The following is a 15,734-nucleotide window of genomic DNA, read 5'->3' as shown; positions in this document are numbered from 1 at the left end:
CGCAGTCAACATACTCCACCCCTCCCCAGCCCCCCTTGCCGCCTCCCCCTGCTCCTGCCCGGTTTCAGCTACTGGCATCATCACCCTTCCAGAAGCCCGGCCAAAACCCCCGAGGTCAAACGTGACTCCTCTGTTGGCTTTAGCTACAAAGTTACCCAGAGCCCCCGACTCCCCGCTGCCCTCACCACTTCCCCAGGTGCCACCGGGCCCGGCCTGGATTGTTACGAGCACGTCCCTCTGTCTCTTCCTGCTTCTAGACCCGTCTGTCCTCACCCAGCAGCCAGACGGATTCTGTGTGATCCTCAGCTGGAGAGTGTCTCTCCCCTGCTCAGAAGCCTGCATGGGCTCCCAGTGAGCTGGGAACAAAAGCCAATTCCTTATTTTATTTTATTTTTTTAGAGAGAGAGAGAATCTCAGACTTCCCACTGAGCTCGGAGCCTGACTAGGGGCTCCATCCCATGACTCCCATGACCCCAAGATCACGACCTGAGCCAAAATCGAGTCGGACGCTTAACTGTGCCACCCGGGCGCCCCAAAAGTTAATGTTCTCCTCCAGCCTCACACAGTCTGCCTTCTCTCCCCATTGCCACCTCATCTCCTACCACTTCCCCCACCTGCTTCCTGACACCCGTGGCAGGTGACCCCAGGGCCTTTGCAGTGGTTCTCTCTCCCTGCACTGCTCTTCCCTAGCCCCCTGGCTCACTACCACCCCCTTTGGGTACCCCCCAAAGGCCCTCCCTGCCAGCTAGCTAATGTTGCAACCCCCTAAAAATATCCACAACCTCTCCCATCTGCTTCCCCGCCTCTCCCGAGCACACATCTGACACACTTTTACACTTTCAGCGTGATTCTCTGCAGCCCACCAGAATGTCCGCTCCATGAGGCAGTATTGGTTTTTTTGTTTTGGTTTGTTTTTTAACTGGTGTTGAGCAAAAGCCCAGCACCCAGCCCAGTGCCTGGCTCCACAGACGCCCCTGAAGTGCCCAGCACCTGAGCTCCCAAAGGGGAATGTCCCAGTGCCGGTGCCTGCTGGGGCTTCAGGCCAGGGCTGCCTGTCCCCTGCTCCCCCCTCCCACCACGAGGCCTCTTTTGTCACCAGACCCCTCCCTAGCAGGTTGGAAAGATGGAGTCCACCCAGTCAACCACACGTGCTGAACCACACTTAGTGTCCCCGTCCCCACGCCTGTGGCTCAAAGATGCATTATCTGCCAGTGAGAACTTGTCTCGCACGCCAGGCCCGGTGACCCTTCAAGCCAATCTCAATCCAGCCCAGATAAAGGCGCTGGTTGTTCCTGTGAGCCTGGGTGGTCCCAGCTGGGGAACTAGTTTCTCCGTGTGGTTTTCTGGAATGTTGCAGAAGAGTGTGAAGCCCCCCCGCTGCTCCCTTCTGTGGAGCCCCCAGCCTCAGGAGCTCTAGGAACCACGGGGTCCCCCTCCCCAACCGGCAGGGCTCGAGGGGAGGACACGGGGTGGGGGACCACTAACCAACCCAGGGGCAGGATGGGGCTGCGGTGACCCAGCTGGGTCCCCACGGGCCAGGAAAAGGTAGGGGCCTCCCGACGTGACGTTGTTAGCCACTCACTGCGCTGCCCCGCCTGGAAGAAAGGAGGCATCGGGCCAAGAGCGCGAGGCCTGGCAGCCCAGCCAGGCATCTGCCCACAAAGGCCTCCGGGCCCCCCCTGCAGATGCCAGCTCTTCCCAGGAAGCAGCAGGGAGACTGTTACTGGAGCCTAATTAACAAAGAAAAGCACAGATAATTAAGTGGAGAAACATGTGGCTGGCGCTGGAATGGGGATATCTTTAGAAACTCGAGAAAGGACGGCTTTATTTTGAGCTCTCAAGAGCGGGACAGCGTTAAATGGGTGGAGAGGGGGTGGCGAGGGCCCGCAGATGGGGGGGCTGGGGCCAGAGGAGCAGGTGGGTGTGTGTGACCACACCAGGGGGACGAGGAGATGACCCTCAGGGCCGCTGAAGGGAGAAGGGCAGGGGGACCGCGAAGGTGTCCCTGTTCTGTGTGACCTGGAGGTCTAGAGACGGGAGGTTCACTTATCCACGATCACACAGCTCAGAAGTGATGGCAGGGGCTCGTGAGGGGGCCGAAGGGGACTCACCACTGCCCCCCTACTTCGTCCCCTTCCCTCTCCATCCTGGGCTGAGAGCAGCTCCATGCTGGCCCCCCCCTCCAGGAAGCCCACTCGGCATAGCACCAGCTGAGTGACAGAAGAGCCCACAGAGAGACCTAGCAGTGCCCCCCACCCTTCCCCCTGCAAAGAGGACCTCAGCCCTCTCCTTGAGAGGCCCTTCGCCCACCCCATAGCTGAGCTTCTCACGCGGGGCCTTGGGCCGAGCTGGGGGTGTGATGCCGGGGGGGTGTGGAGCGGGTCAAGTGGGATGATTTCTTTTCCTCGGCAGAACGTAACTGAACACCGTTCCTCCAGTTGAAACTAATCTTAAGTGCAGAGTTGAGGGAGCAGACGGTGTGGGGACTTCCAAGATAGAGCAGGTGCCCCCCACCCCCGAAACTTCGGCCCTGCCCTGCAGGGGTGCTGGGGCTCCAGCCGCGGGGGACGTCAGCGGAAGAGCTTGCCAAGGCCGGGTCTGCAGGGTCGAGTCCACGCTGCAAAGCCAGGCCTTCCAGGCCCTCCACGCTCCGCCTGGCTGGCCTCTCCACCTCGCCACCTCCCGTGCGCGACGGGCCACCCGGTCCTCCCCGCCCTGCCCTGGCCGTGCACCCCAGGACGCCCCGGCGTGGGACCTTCCTGCTTTCCAAGTAGGGAAACCGAGGCCCAGGCAGGCAAACCTGACTTGCTGGAGTCACACAGGAAGTCGGCAGCTCTGCTCTGTCTCTGGGACCCGGAGCCCCTGCTCTGGGGTGGGGAGTGTGGAGGAGGGGGGCCTGCTTCTTGGCTTCTGGCTGCTCATCAGAGAGTCCCCTGGAGCTGGCAGGGAGGGCCATGCCGCTGGGGTCGGGGGGACCCGGAACAGAGAAAATGGGCCTGGGTCCCGGGCGGCCTGCGTTTGCCCAGGAGGGAGTTGAGGTCTGGTGGCTGGGCCTGTACCTCGCTTGTGGTTCCCAAGAACCAGAGGGGGCTGTGGGGAAGCTGGGGAGCTGGGAGACACTGGGAAGTGATGAGGTGGGTGAGGACCCACCCACCTCCCTCTGAGCCCTTCCTGGTTCTCAAAGGCCAGGAACATCCTTTCTCCAGGCAGGTGACAGTCAAGGCAAAGGTGGCTCCCCGTGGGAAGTGGCTGCTCGATCTCCACTCAAATGCCCCCAGTGACGGGGAGTTCACTACCTAATGAGATGCTTTTTTTTTTTTTTTTTTTTTGCCACTGCTATTTGAGAATAGTTCTAGAATGTTATTTCCTTGATCCCTCTGGTGTCTCCCAGAAAGGCCCTGTGCTCAGCTCTTCTTACCAGCAAATTCTTCGACCTCCTTTCCCCGGGGCTCCGCCTCCCTGTTCCTTCACAGGCTCTTTTCCTGCAAGGTCTCTCGGAGGTCAGTGTGCCCCCTGGGCCGTCTCCACTGGCCACGAACTGGCCCGAGTGGTGGCGGCAGCTGCCACCTTCACATGGACGGTGCCCAGCCCCATCGCCACCCTGCGCTAAAGCACCGACCCGGTCCCACCCAGTGCTATCGGTCCCTGGATGTCTCACGGGCCCAGAGACCCAGCCTGGGGCTTGGGTACCACCATCACCCTTCCAGAACTTTCCGCCTGGTCTCCCTCCCATACTGCTGCCACCTCTAGATCCTAGCACCACCCACCTCTGCGTCCTGCCCAGCCTCCTCAACCCTCCCCTGGCTTCACCACCCCAGTTTTGCTTTTCCAATCCACCCCTGGTGGGTGGAAGCGTGGTTACCACGGTAATCGTAAGACAATGCAAATTCGATCCTATCATTTCGTTGACTCAAAAAGAAAGCCTCCAATGCTACAAGATAAAGCTTGAGTCACCAGCGAAGTTTTGGTCCAGGCCTTTTCTAATTCTGGCCTCATTCTTTTGCTACCCTCCTCCCCCACCGCCCAACACTCCCTGCTCAGGCTCTCCAAGAAGGAAGACCTGGGTATGACTTGGGCCCTGTGCCAATCCAGGCTGCCTCTCGCAGCCCCAGTGTGCTCAGCTGTAAAATGGGCATGACCACAGCATCTTCCCGACAGGCTTGGGAGGGGCTCCATGAAGCCGGGTGAGAGGCACAGGGCCTGGCATGTGTGGGCGCTCGCAAGAGTTGGACACAGCTCCCGCCTTTGTGGGCGCCACCCCCCTCAGTCTGGAATTCCGGCTCCCTTTTCCACCTGGGGAAGGTCAGCTCGCTTTCCCGGGCCCGATTCAGGGGGCCTCCTGGCGGGGAGCTAGGTCTCCAGGGGGAGAAGGGCTGATCTTTGCCTGCAGGTGGCACTGAGCTCACGGCGCCTGGGGCTCAGGACACCCACACCGCTCCTGTCACATTTCCTGCGGAGCAACCCACAGGCAGACAAGCCTTCCAAGCCCCCGGCGCTCCACGCCTCGACCTGCTGTCCTTCCTCCAGCCACGTCTAAACGTCTCGGTCATCTACAGTGGTGGCCTCTCCACGTAGCCCACATCACAATGGAGGGGACTGTCCCTTCCCATCTTTCTAGCCCTGGCCTCTAGGACCTGACTCCACCCGTCTCTCGTCCCCACTGGGACCCACAGCCCCTGCCCCATCACCTTCCTGTCCCCCCAGGAGGAGCTGGCAGGGGCCCCTGCACCAGCTCTCAGCTCCCCTCTTCCACCTATCCTGTTTCGGGGTAGGGGGGCGGCGTCCCTCCTCTTGCCCCTCTTCACCCCCATCACTCATTTCTCTAAAATTACGCTGTGGCTATTCTTACCTCTAAAGCCCGCTCCTGATCCCATTTCAGCCAGCAGACCCGCCCCATCTCTCTCCTGCCCCTCGTGCGACCCATTTCTCTGCTCTCCTTCCTTCCTGAGCCTGCCAACCCACTCAGGCCCCCTCCCCGGAACGGCTCCCAACCCCACTGCCCATGACCTCTGGGGGCTGCTCAACCCCATGGGTCAGTCTCGGGTCCTCTGTACTTGACCTTGCATGCAGCACCCGGCTCAGGTGGCCACTCTCCAAGTTTCTCACTTGGCATCTGGCCGCCTCTCATCTCTCCAACACCCGAATGCGGGAGGGCCCAGGGTTCCTCCCTGGACCCCTTCGAATTGTTCACACTTACCCCCACGGTGATCCAGCTTCACGACGAAAACCCGTTACATGCAGAACAGCCCCCAGCTGCATGTCTCCAGCAGGATGCTGTGATTTACAGATCCGCCCGTCCAACCCGGCCACCTGGGTGTCTCATTTGCCCGACACTCAGATCCTGACCCCTCTTGCCCTCCAGCTGCTCAGGACAAAATCTTTTTTGCTCATACCCCACACTCACTGCATCAGCAATCCTGTTAGCTCTACTTCCAAAATACGTCCAGGGCCTCAGGGCCTTTGCACTGACGCCCTCCCTAGATGCTTCGACTGGGATTTCTACACGGCTCATACCCTCATTTCTTTCAGGTCTTAACTCCTGCGGCCTATCTCAAATTGTCCTTCCGACAATCCTATCTGTGTTACATGTCTCCATGGCATTTGTCACTATCAAATACATTGCTCTTTGTCCTTATTTATCTCCCCCATTAGAAAATAAGCTCCACAACGGTAGAGATTTCCCGTCTATTTTGTATTCCTAGCTTCTGCTTGCCACAAAGTAAGCTATATATACAGATATATATTAATTTATTTGAGAGAGAGAGCGCACAAGCAGGAGGGGAACAGGAGAGGGAGTAGCAGACTCCCTGCTGAGCAGGGAGCTAGACACGGACCCCAAGATCATGACCTGAAACGAAGGCAGACGCTTAACAAGCGTGACCCACACAGGCGTCCTTATATATAATTTTTTTAGAAGTAATCTCTACACCCAACATGGGGCTCGAACTCACAGCCCCGAGATCAAGAGCTGCACGCTCTTCTGACTGAGCCAGCCAGGAACCCCTTCAATATATTTTTGCCATACAAATAAACTCAAAGAATTCATCGTGAGCTTCAAGAGAGAGAGGGGCAGGACCCATGTTATAGAGGCCAGCAGCCAGAAGGGGGCAGCAAAGAGCCACCCAGTGCGGATGAAAGGTCGGGAGGCATGGGTACAAGCTGTGTGACCTTCAGCGAGTGTCTTAACCTCTCTGAAACTCACTTTCTTTCTGTAAGATTGGTTATTGGGGGAGCGCCCACATGCTGCCATGGGAAGGCTTTATGACCGGCATGTCATAAGCGTGATGGAGAGGTCATGCGTCCATGGTGTGAGCAGTCATCCCATGTCCACAGCTGGGGGACAGACAGGACAATTGCGTAACTATGACACAGCCTGATGAGGGAATGTCGTAAGGCGTTTTAAAAACATTGGAGAATGCTTATGTTTTCAGCGTGTATGTATGTAAATTTATATAAAGAACAACAGCAAGATGTAAAGTTAATAAGCTTGGGGAAAAATCTGGAAGAAATGTTATCATCCTAAAAACGACCAGCCATCTGGGCACAAGATTTCTGTATTTTCCAAATTTCCACCATGGGCACGGATCTGCATTTCCCTTCGGGTTTTTTATGACCTACTAGAATGTTCTGTGGTGGTTACTACACCAGCCCCCTGGGCGGAGGGCCTCTCCTTCCTTTGTCACCACTGCTTCTCTCCAGCACCCTGAACAGCCTCTGTTGCTGGGCTGGGTGTTCGTGGCCGTGGGGCCCTCTGGGTTTGGGGAGAGTGCCTTGACTTGGTGGCAGGCTCACCCAGGCCCCCTCCACAGCAAACACGACCGCTGTGCTCTGTGGGGAACGGTGGCCTGTGGCCCCTGGGGCACATCTGCGCCCGAGAGCTGGATGCCAGGGGCTTTGAGGGACGCTGTCCCCAGGCACCTGCCTCCCCGCCCCCCCCAGCCCAGCCTCCCTGCTTTAACGCAGTTCAAGCCCAGCAAGGCAGCAACAGCTCCAATGGCGTGGACTTCTCCTGGGCCTCACTCGCTAGGGCTCCTGAGGTCACGCCTGGATCACCTGGGCCCACGGAAGGTGGGACTGGAGCTCACGCTGGTACGAGTGCAGGGCCTGGCCCCACCATGCCTCTGCAGCCCCACCCCCTAGGGATCTGGCAAGCCACTGGCCCAACCCTCCCCCAACCAGAGGCCCGGAATCCCACCCACCATCCTCTGAGACTCGGTCCAAGTCCATCATTAGCCAGGCGCCTGGCCAATACTCAGCATGAGCAGAAAGGGCTTCTAGACACCAGGGGGGAAACCGAGGCCCTGACAGCAAACCTGAGGTACCCATGGAACAACATGAAAGGAATCTGGGATGGTCTCTTTTGGCCCAGAACAAAGCTGGCTCAGGAATGGCCATACCGTCGCCCTACTCTGGCCTGGCCCACGATTCTAGGAAGCATCGTGAAAGCCCCAGGTTTAACGACCGATCTACCTTCAAAGCGTAATTTTCTTTAGAATTCATTCTCGGATGGTTCTGTTAGGAAAGGCTTCTATGGGAGCCTTCGATAAATCACCTAGAAAATCTCAGAGCCATCCTTAACAGGCCTCCCCTTCCAGGGAAGCCGCTTCTTCCCAAGCCTCACACCCCTGCACCTCCCCCCCACACCCTCATCTGCCCTCCCACCCTGTACCACTCACTGACCAGGCCTTCCCCAGTCACTGGTCTGCATGTTCAAATCCTCTGCAGTATGGACGTGGCTACATGGGTGCGCTTCTTAGAAGGTTCCAGGCCCTGTGGAAGCCTCAACGGGGAGGAGCAAGGGGCATCTCTCCAACCAGCTGCATGGACGGTTGTCCATGGATGTCTTATAGGTACCAACGTGGACACATGACATTCAAGACCTGGTGGGCCCCCTGCCCTCACTCCTTGGCACTATGAAGCCTTCTGGAACCTGGACACGAGCCCAGGGAAAAGGGGAGGAACATGTGCCCAGGAAAAGGCCTGTGTCTTTGCCGTGACACGCCACACCCTCCTGGCCATGCTGGTTTCACCCCTCCCCCGGCCCCAGCAAACTGTTCTGCTCCTCTCCGAGGCCTGGCTCAATGCCGCCTCCTCCAGGAAGCTTTCCCAAGCCCCAGGAATAACCACTGCTGCCCCTACTGGCTGAGCACGTCCCATCACAGCCGGTCCAGGGCTGAAGGATTCACAAACGTCTCACTCAAGCGTCAGGATGAAGCCCCCCTGGAGACAGGAAAAACAGTCCTCCACAGCCCGCCCGTCACTGCCCATCGTTTATCCAATTCCAATCACCTAAGGAGGCAGGTATGTCTTTCTCCATCATACAGATGAGCAGAGGCTTGGGGATGTGAAATAATGAGCCCAGAGTCACATGGGTAGTAAGGGGGGGTGCGGGGATTTGAACCCAGGTCTGTCTAAGCTCCAGCCTGTGCCTTCCCACGGCCCATGTGCTGTCACCAACCCACAACCCAAATCAGATTATCTGCCACCCCTCCACATGCCCAGGGCACCTGCGTCTGGCTCAGCCCACCTTCCTCCAGACTACAGCACCTGCTAACGTCCCGCCTCCCCCGACACCTGAGCCCCCGCTCCAATTCACCTGGGGACCCCAGCAGCTGGCCTGCATCAGGCTTTTGTGATTGTCTGATGGAGGGTTTGGGGACAGGCTGTGACCTCTAGTGAACTCTTGGAGGCCCCTGTGAGCCTGGACACCTTCCCAGCACAGCGTGACGAGTGGCATAAGTGAGCATGGAGCCGGCTGGCCATTCCGTGTGTCCTGGCCCCTCCAGGGTGCCACCCAGCCCGCGATGCCAATGCCTGGAAAGGCAGTGGCAGGTCCATCCTGAAGACTGGGCCAAGGGCTACTTTCCCATCACCTCTTCCAGGCAGCCTGCCACCCTCTTCCGCACCACGTGGGCAGAGAAAGCATTCCCAAGGGCTCTCTCTGCGCACAGAGGAGCCAAAGCATAGGCCAAGGGGTGGGTGGATAGCAGACTGGCCCAGGGACGTCAAGAAGCCGCTCTAACAGCCAATGGGCCACCGAGCTCCGGGCTGGAGGGCAAGCCCTTGTTAGCGGAATGGCCGGGAAGCTCTGTGGTCTGCGTGAGGCTTGCCGGCGGACCCTCTGCCCCGCAGTGTTGGTCCGCAAAGCCCGACATTCCTCTACTCAGTGGCTGCCCGAGTTACGTACCACCCGGATCACGGGGCCTCCCTGCAGGGAGCCAGGCAACAGTGCCTCCCCTACAGGTGGCGGGTCACCGATGTTCCCCCTGCCTCCGTTTCCTCCTCCGTAAAAAGGAGACAGGAAAAGGTCAGTGCGAAGCGCTGACCCTAGTAGCACAGGTCAGGTGTCCGACCTGATTTCCCTTCCTGCTTTCCAAGTTCGCTGAAGACTGTGCCTGCCCCCGGGGCAGCTACACGCTCGGCCCCCACGGGGACCCTTCCTTCTGGAAGGAGGGGCTGGGAGCACACAGACGGCCTCGTTGCGTTTCTGCGCTCCCTCTGCGTCTCCTGGGATGCGGCCGGGGCAAGGCTGTAAGGCCTCCCGTCTCGCTATACACAGGCTCTGGGGTCAACGACTCAGCGTGGGCAGCCCAGAGTGCTCACAAGGTAGTCCTGTCGCCCCTGCAGGGACAGGGACAGTCTCTGCTCATTCCGGGTTTTTTAGTCTTTTTTTTTGTTTGGTTTTTCTTTTTGTCTCTATGTCCAACGTGGGGCTCCAACTCACGACCCTGAGACCAAGAGTCACCTGTTTTAGCGACCGAGCCAGCCAGGCGCCCTCCTTCAGAGTTTGGGAGGGCCAGGACACAGCCCACGGAGGAGACGGGTGCCTTGGGAGGAGGTCAGGAGTGGCAGCTTACCGTCTAAGGCCGAGGAAGCACTTACCCCCATCTCACCACCAAGCTCATGGGGCCTTACGCAGAAACCCCTCCCTCTGCAGTTAGGAACCACCTGCCGCCAAGCTCACCCACACACTCAGGTCAACCAGGCCCCTTCATCAGGAGTGGAGGGCAGGGACCCGGCCTGGCCCCTCCTTCCTGAACCCTGGCCAGGTTGAGCACGAGTCACCCGTACCGCCCCCCCCCACCCCTTTTTCTCGGCCCGAGGTTCCACTATGACCCCCTCCCACCTGGGGCCGGTGCCCAGAGGAGGTGGGAGAACAGTAGGGCAGGGCCTGGCATCCCACAGCAAGCTGGGCTCCGGCCTCCGGCCCCCAGCACTGCAGCCGGCCTCCCACGCCAAGCGGCCCCCCCACAGCCAGTGCCTCTTACCAGGCTTTGGGATGAGTCCTTGAAAAGGCCTGGAAGGAAACAGAGATGGGAGTATCAGAGGGGGGACCCGGGAGCTCTTCGGAAGTGTTTGGGGGCCCACCCCACACTGGCTGCCTCAGAACAGCCTTTTAACGACCTGCCCGGGATTCAGTGCTCGGGCCGGACACGGTGACGATGTGGCAGTGTGCCGTGCGGGAGCGTGACCAGGGCCTCCTGCTGGCTCTGACCTGGCTGGCTCTGTGACCCCAGGCAAATCACCTGTCTCCATGTCCTCCCCTCTGAAGTGGGCTGACTGCCTCTCCCAGGGGCTGGGAGGGCAGTGAGTGGGTGCTGCAGGGGTTAGGAGGTGACAGGAAGGCCACCCCTCTGCTGTGGTGGCTGATGTGGGGTTCCCAGCACCCTGACTGGCCTGCAGTCACCTTCTGCACCCCCACCCCCGACCCAGGACCCAGGATGGCACCGGACAGCAGAACAAGGCAGGACCAGATCAAAGGAAAGGCCAAGGGCCCCCGCCCAAGCTGGTCTGGCCTCCTCACCCTTCCCCTGAGTACCTGGTGACCGTGAACTTGATCTTGTCAGCCACGGCAAGGATCCTCTCCAGGTTCTGAGAGCCAAAGGTGCAGGGCTTTCGGAACGGGATTCCTGGGGGGAGCCCCTCAATGATCACCGAGCCGGGGTTGCTCTTGATCCGCTTGTAGGGGACCTGGACGGGGTACTTGATGCCCAGGGCTTCTCCTATGGCAGAGGGACAGGGGACGGGTTGTCAGGAGCCAGAGCAGGGGGTGAAACGTGACGGCAAGGCGTGCGCGTGGAGGCTACGCGGGCTGGCGTGTAGCCCCATGGGAAGGCACAATGTGGGGGGGGGGCTGGGAGTCAGGGAGTGGGTCGTGCAGGGGTAGCGAGTGTGTCCGGGCGGGGCTGAGGAATGGGCAGGCACACGGGGCTTCAGCTGCAGGGGGAGAGGGCAGATGGCCTGAGAATCCGTAGCCCGCGTGGAAGATGGGACCTGTGGGCATGGCTGGCCCTTCCCTACAATGCCTGACCCTCCAGCAGCACCCTGGGCTCCGCCTCATCGTGGTTCGGGACCCGCCCAGCCCGAGGGCAGACTGCACTTGGGGTCCCTCCTGGACAGAGGGAAGGAGCTCACTGCGACCCCTCCAAGGGGCTCACTGAGAACGTCATGCCCTGTGTTGCAGGGGGTCCCTTTATGAAGACACGATGCAGAAATCTCTGAATGCCTCAGTGCGAGGAGGAACAGCTGAGTCTTCTCTGTGCAAGAAACTAATTTTTATCTCAAGGACACCAGGACTGGGATAACTAGACTCATTTCCCTTTTCACTCTGGCTCCCAGGAAACTCAGAGCCTGATTTGTCATCTGCATCCCCAACACACAGAATCTTGGTGGTTTCCTAGGACTCCTGCTTCCAGCCATTGTTTCAGCCTGTTTTTGTGCTTTGTTCATTGAGATATAATTTCCATACCATAAAGTTGACCCTTTTAAAGTGTATAATCCAGGGTTTTTTTGTATACACATGAGACTGTGAAATTCTCACCACGAGCTAGTGCCAGGACACGTTCCTCACTCCGGGAAGAAACCCTGGAGCCATCCGCAGTCTTTCCCCGTCCCGCCTCCCGGAGCCCTGGGGACCTCTCATCTACTCTGTCCTGATGGATTTCAGCCTGTTTTTAATTCTTTATCCTGACTGTGCTGCTGACTAGGTCATATGTGATGGCTAAGAGAGCCCTTTTGAAATGAAAAAAATAGACAGGAAATTTTATACCCATGATCCATCAGTGGGAGCACCACTGTCTCCACTTCTCACCTCCCAAATGGCCCTTGCTACAATGACCGATGGCCTCCATGTTGCCAAATCCAACAGACACCTGCCCTTCTCTTGACAGAGCTTGGCACAGATGACCACGCTCCCCTCCCTGAGGCTCTCTCTTTGATGTCCATGACCCCATACTCTCCTGGTTTCCCCTCTTTCTGGTCATTCTGCTGCTGCCTGGACCTGACCTCTAAAACACCAGGACTCCCTGGCCTTTGGTCTGGGTCCTCTTTCTCACTCCTCTACCCCCATGGCCTAAATTTTATACCCAATCCAGACACTTCTCCTGAACAGTAGACTAGACCATCTCTACTTAGCCCTCAAACTCAACACATCCAAGATGGCACCCATCCTCTCCCCCTCAAGCTTCCCCTCCTTGGTGAGGATGCTGTCCCTTCTCCCCAGCTGACAGTTCGGGTGTCCGCCTGTCTCCAGGCCCATGTGCTCCACCCCCGGCCTCTCTCTTGTCACACTGATAAGTCCCCATCACCCAGTGAGCATGGGGGGTTTCCTGCCATGGGGGGTGAGGAATGGACATGGGACTCAGTGGGGCCCAACGAGAAACAAGGGGAGGGCTCAGGAATTCTAAGAAAGAAACCCTCGCTGTCTGGAGAAAGCCTGTGAAAAGAGCCAGCCCTCTCCTTCCTTCCTCAAGGTGTAGGTGGGATATCTCAACTGTTGTGGCCATTTTGCCAGCAAGGGGGAAGCCAGCCCGAGACTGACGCCAACATGGTGGAAAGACACCGAGGACATCTCTGTACGTCTGGATCCAGTTGATCCTGAAGGCTGCCCAACTGCTGGCCTCCCCCGGCTATGAGCTGTGGCCCATTACACTGTCCAGAGACAGCGGCACCAACATTTCTCCCATCCCACAGGCTCCTCTTTGCGTCACGCCCACACGCCCTCACGGAGGACTGCGGCCTGTTGTCCCCTCCCCTCGAACGTGGGCAGGACATCGTAATTACCTCGACCAACAGAGTATGAGGCGACGGCTTCCACCCGGCTGGCAAATCCAGCCACCTTGTGGTTGCGATGCCAGAAAGTCCACGTACGGAGATGGCACAGAAACGGGGACAGAGGCCCGAGGGGCTCAGCTGTTCCAGCGCCAGCTGTTCCCCAGCCCAAGGGTCACACATGGGAGCGAGAAGCTGTCGAGGTGACGCCGGCTTCAGCCACCTTCTGACTATAACCCCAGGACAGACTCCAGAGAGCCACCCCTGAGCCGCTCCCGGCCTCCTGACTCACGGACACCAGGAGGAAGAATAATGGCCATTGTTACCGTAGGCCGCTCAGTTCGGGGTGATCTGGTCTGTGGTCATAGGAACGGAGTCGAGAGTCAACCAACACCCTTGGTTGGTGAAGCCAGTGTGTTTGTTTTTGTGACTTGGGGCCATAAAGCACGGTGGCTGCACGGACTTGTTTTCCTCAAGCCAGACTCGACGGGCTGCCTCGCCCTCCCTTTGCCTCTCTGCTCTCCACCAGCTCCACCTTTGCGGCTCGGCTCCGTTCCATCCGCCTTCCTCCAGCCTCCCTGCCAGGGCCCGGCCAGCCTGTCATCGCTCCGGCTCCGAGCCGGTCGCCTGGCACTGCCCTCTCTCGCCCATTCATCTTCCTCGTGGGCGGCAGCCAGGAAGATACTTGAAAACTACAGAGTGCCTTCTGCCACTTGAGTCCTCCCAACAAAACACAGAACCGAGGCCATGGTTCCTTCGAGGGCCCTAGGTGACGGGGTCTGTGTGCCAGCCAGCTCCACAGGGCCCCTTGCCTTCAGCCCCCATTTCCCCACTTCAGCTTGCTGTCCCTTCCTAGGACAAGCCTCAGGGCCTTTGCACATGCTATTCCCTCAGCTGGCCTGCCCTTCCTTCTCTGCGACATGAAGTGCTTCCCACCCTTCAGTTCTTTCTTTAAAGAGGCCTCCCTGGCTCCCAATCTAAGTTAGTCTCTCTTGATCAGCTTGCTTTTTCCTGCGAAATCATGGACCAGGCCCCCGTCATTATTAGATTTGGTATAGTTACTGAATGTCTGTCTTATCTCACTGGTCTACAGGACCCAAGAGAGCAGGGTCTCTGTTTCCTTCACTGCTTTATCCTCAGAGTCTAGCACATAGTAGGTGCTCAAGAAATGTCTGTGAGTGAGTGAATGGTTTTTCCAGAAATAATCACAGCAACGGGTAGGAAGCTTCTGCCTCTCTTCCCATGGCGGCCGGGCTGTCCTCCCGCCTGGACACCCCGGGGCTCACCGTATTTCTTATTGAACAGATCCTGGACTTGCTCCCTCAGCGTGTTGGCAATGTCGATGCGCGAGAGTCGAGCGTCGTAATTTTCTGCAAAGTAAAAAACAATTATGGATTGGGGCTGTTCAATTAAAAGGCACTTGGGGACTTTTAAGGAATATGATTTTCTAATGATGAGGCGCTCCTTCTCTGGCATATTAGCAGATCCTCAGAGCGGGCCCCTCAGAGTCCTCCAGAAGGAATATCTAGACAGAGATGTGTGTTTTTCTGGAAGGACGCACACGGTTGTGACAACAGCCATGAGTGGGAAATTAAGTTAATTGTTGACATTTGAAAACCACCAAAGCAGTAAATAAGCCCAAGAGGTGAGAGGCTCCACGAGGGGGGCAGGTTCTGGGGCCTGGGCGGCTAGGAGCAGGGGCTTTGGGCGGGCTGGTGGGGAGGGTCACCCCTGGTCACTCCCTCAGCTGGGGGCATCGGTGAAGGAGTCCACGTGCCAGCCCATGCTATGGGGACCCCGGATGGGCCCCTGGCCTTGAGAGATTGCAGCCTGGCACTGCCTGGGGAGAGAGAAAGGTGAGGGAGGACCCAGAGTGGACCTCTGGGCAGCTGGAAGGTGTGGTGAGGACCCCCATCTGCGGTGAGGTTGCCTATGAGGAGCCACGGGTGGGCTGAGAGCCGTGAGGGCCCCTCATCGCAGCCAATTCTGGCCGCTCGGGAGGGAGAGAGAGAGAGAGACAGGGCAGGGAGCAGCCGCCCCTCCGGGATCTGGGTCCTATCTCTGGTGCCCCACTCCCTGGGCTGGCCCTACCTGTCACGGGTCTCGCTGACCTCTCTCCTCAGAGCCACAAGGACCAGCCAGGGGCCACCTGGGGAGCAACCCGGCCTCGGGGACTCATGGCCACACCCTGGAGCTGTCCCCACACGCACGTGGACTTCCTGCTTCTGTCTCTCCCGCCTGCCAACCTGCCTGCATTGGTTCAAGCTTCTCCCACCTTCCATCCATCTTTCTCCCTGCTCACTGCCTCTCGGCCCTTCTTGTCCCAGCCTCGGTTCTCGGGGACATCGCCCTCCTTCGGCTTCAGGCATAGAGAGGACAGCTGACTGCCTGGTACGGAGCGGACAGTGGGCCGGCTCCTGCCCCCCACACCCTTACGGAGCCTCTTCTTTCTGCCCCAGCTGCCAGCCAGCCTCACTCAGACCCCCAGGCCCTGACGTTGGGGGCCAGCCCCTCCCACCCATAGCCTGGCCCTCCAGACCCAAGCCAGGTCGAGGTCATGGCCCTGGGACAGCTGACCCCATCCTGAGCTGCAACCTTACCTTGAAAACCCTGTCTCTTCAGGCTCTCGTCCACAAGAGAGTCCCCGGAATCCCTCTCTGGGGGCGGGGGGGGGGGGGGGGGGG

At 58.7% G+C, this 15,734-nt stretch overlaps 1 protein-coding gene across 5 annotated transcripts in view; it reads right to left on the bottom strand.

The window, feature by feature from the left end:
- The window catches only part of GTF2IRD1 (GTF2I repeat domain containing 1), a 69,164-nt gene that overhangs the window by 17,025 nt on the left and 36,405 nt on the right, over positions 1 to 15,734 (bottom strand). For 3 of the 5 annotated variants that reach the window (XM_040634964.1, XM_040634963.1, XM_040634966.1), the window contains 4 exons: positions 15,651 to 15,707; positions 14,337 to 14,420; positions 10,820 to 11,003; positions 10,269 to 10,297 (listed from right to left, as the gene is read on the bottom strand). In XM_040634964.1, the coding sequence (XP_040490898.1) occupies positions 10,269 to 10,297; positions 10,820 to 11,003; positions 14,337 to 14,420; positions 15,651 to 15,707 (354 nt within the window). The remainder of the gene's footprint in view (positions 1 to 10,268; positions 10,298 to 10,819; positions 11,004 to 14,336; positions 14,421 to 15,650; positions 15,708 to 15,734) is intronic. The other 2 variants (XM_040634965.1, XM_040634967.1) reach the window with 1 other exon arrangement.

The sequence above is a fragment of the Ursus maritimus genome, unplaced genomic scaffold, assembly GCF_017311325.1.
Source record: "Ursus maritimus isolate PB19 unplaced genomic scaffold, ASM1731132v1 scaffold_2, whole genome shotgun sequence".
NCBI lineage: Eukaryota > Metazoa > Chordata > Mammalia > Carnivora > Ursidae > Ursus > Ursus maritimus.
Note: the sequence above shows the minus strand (reverse complement) of the source record. Positions and strands in the feature narration are given on the sequence as shown.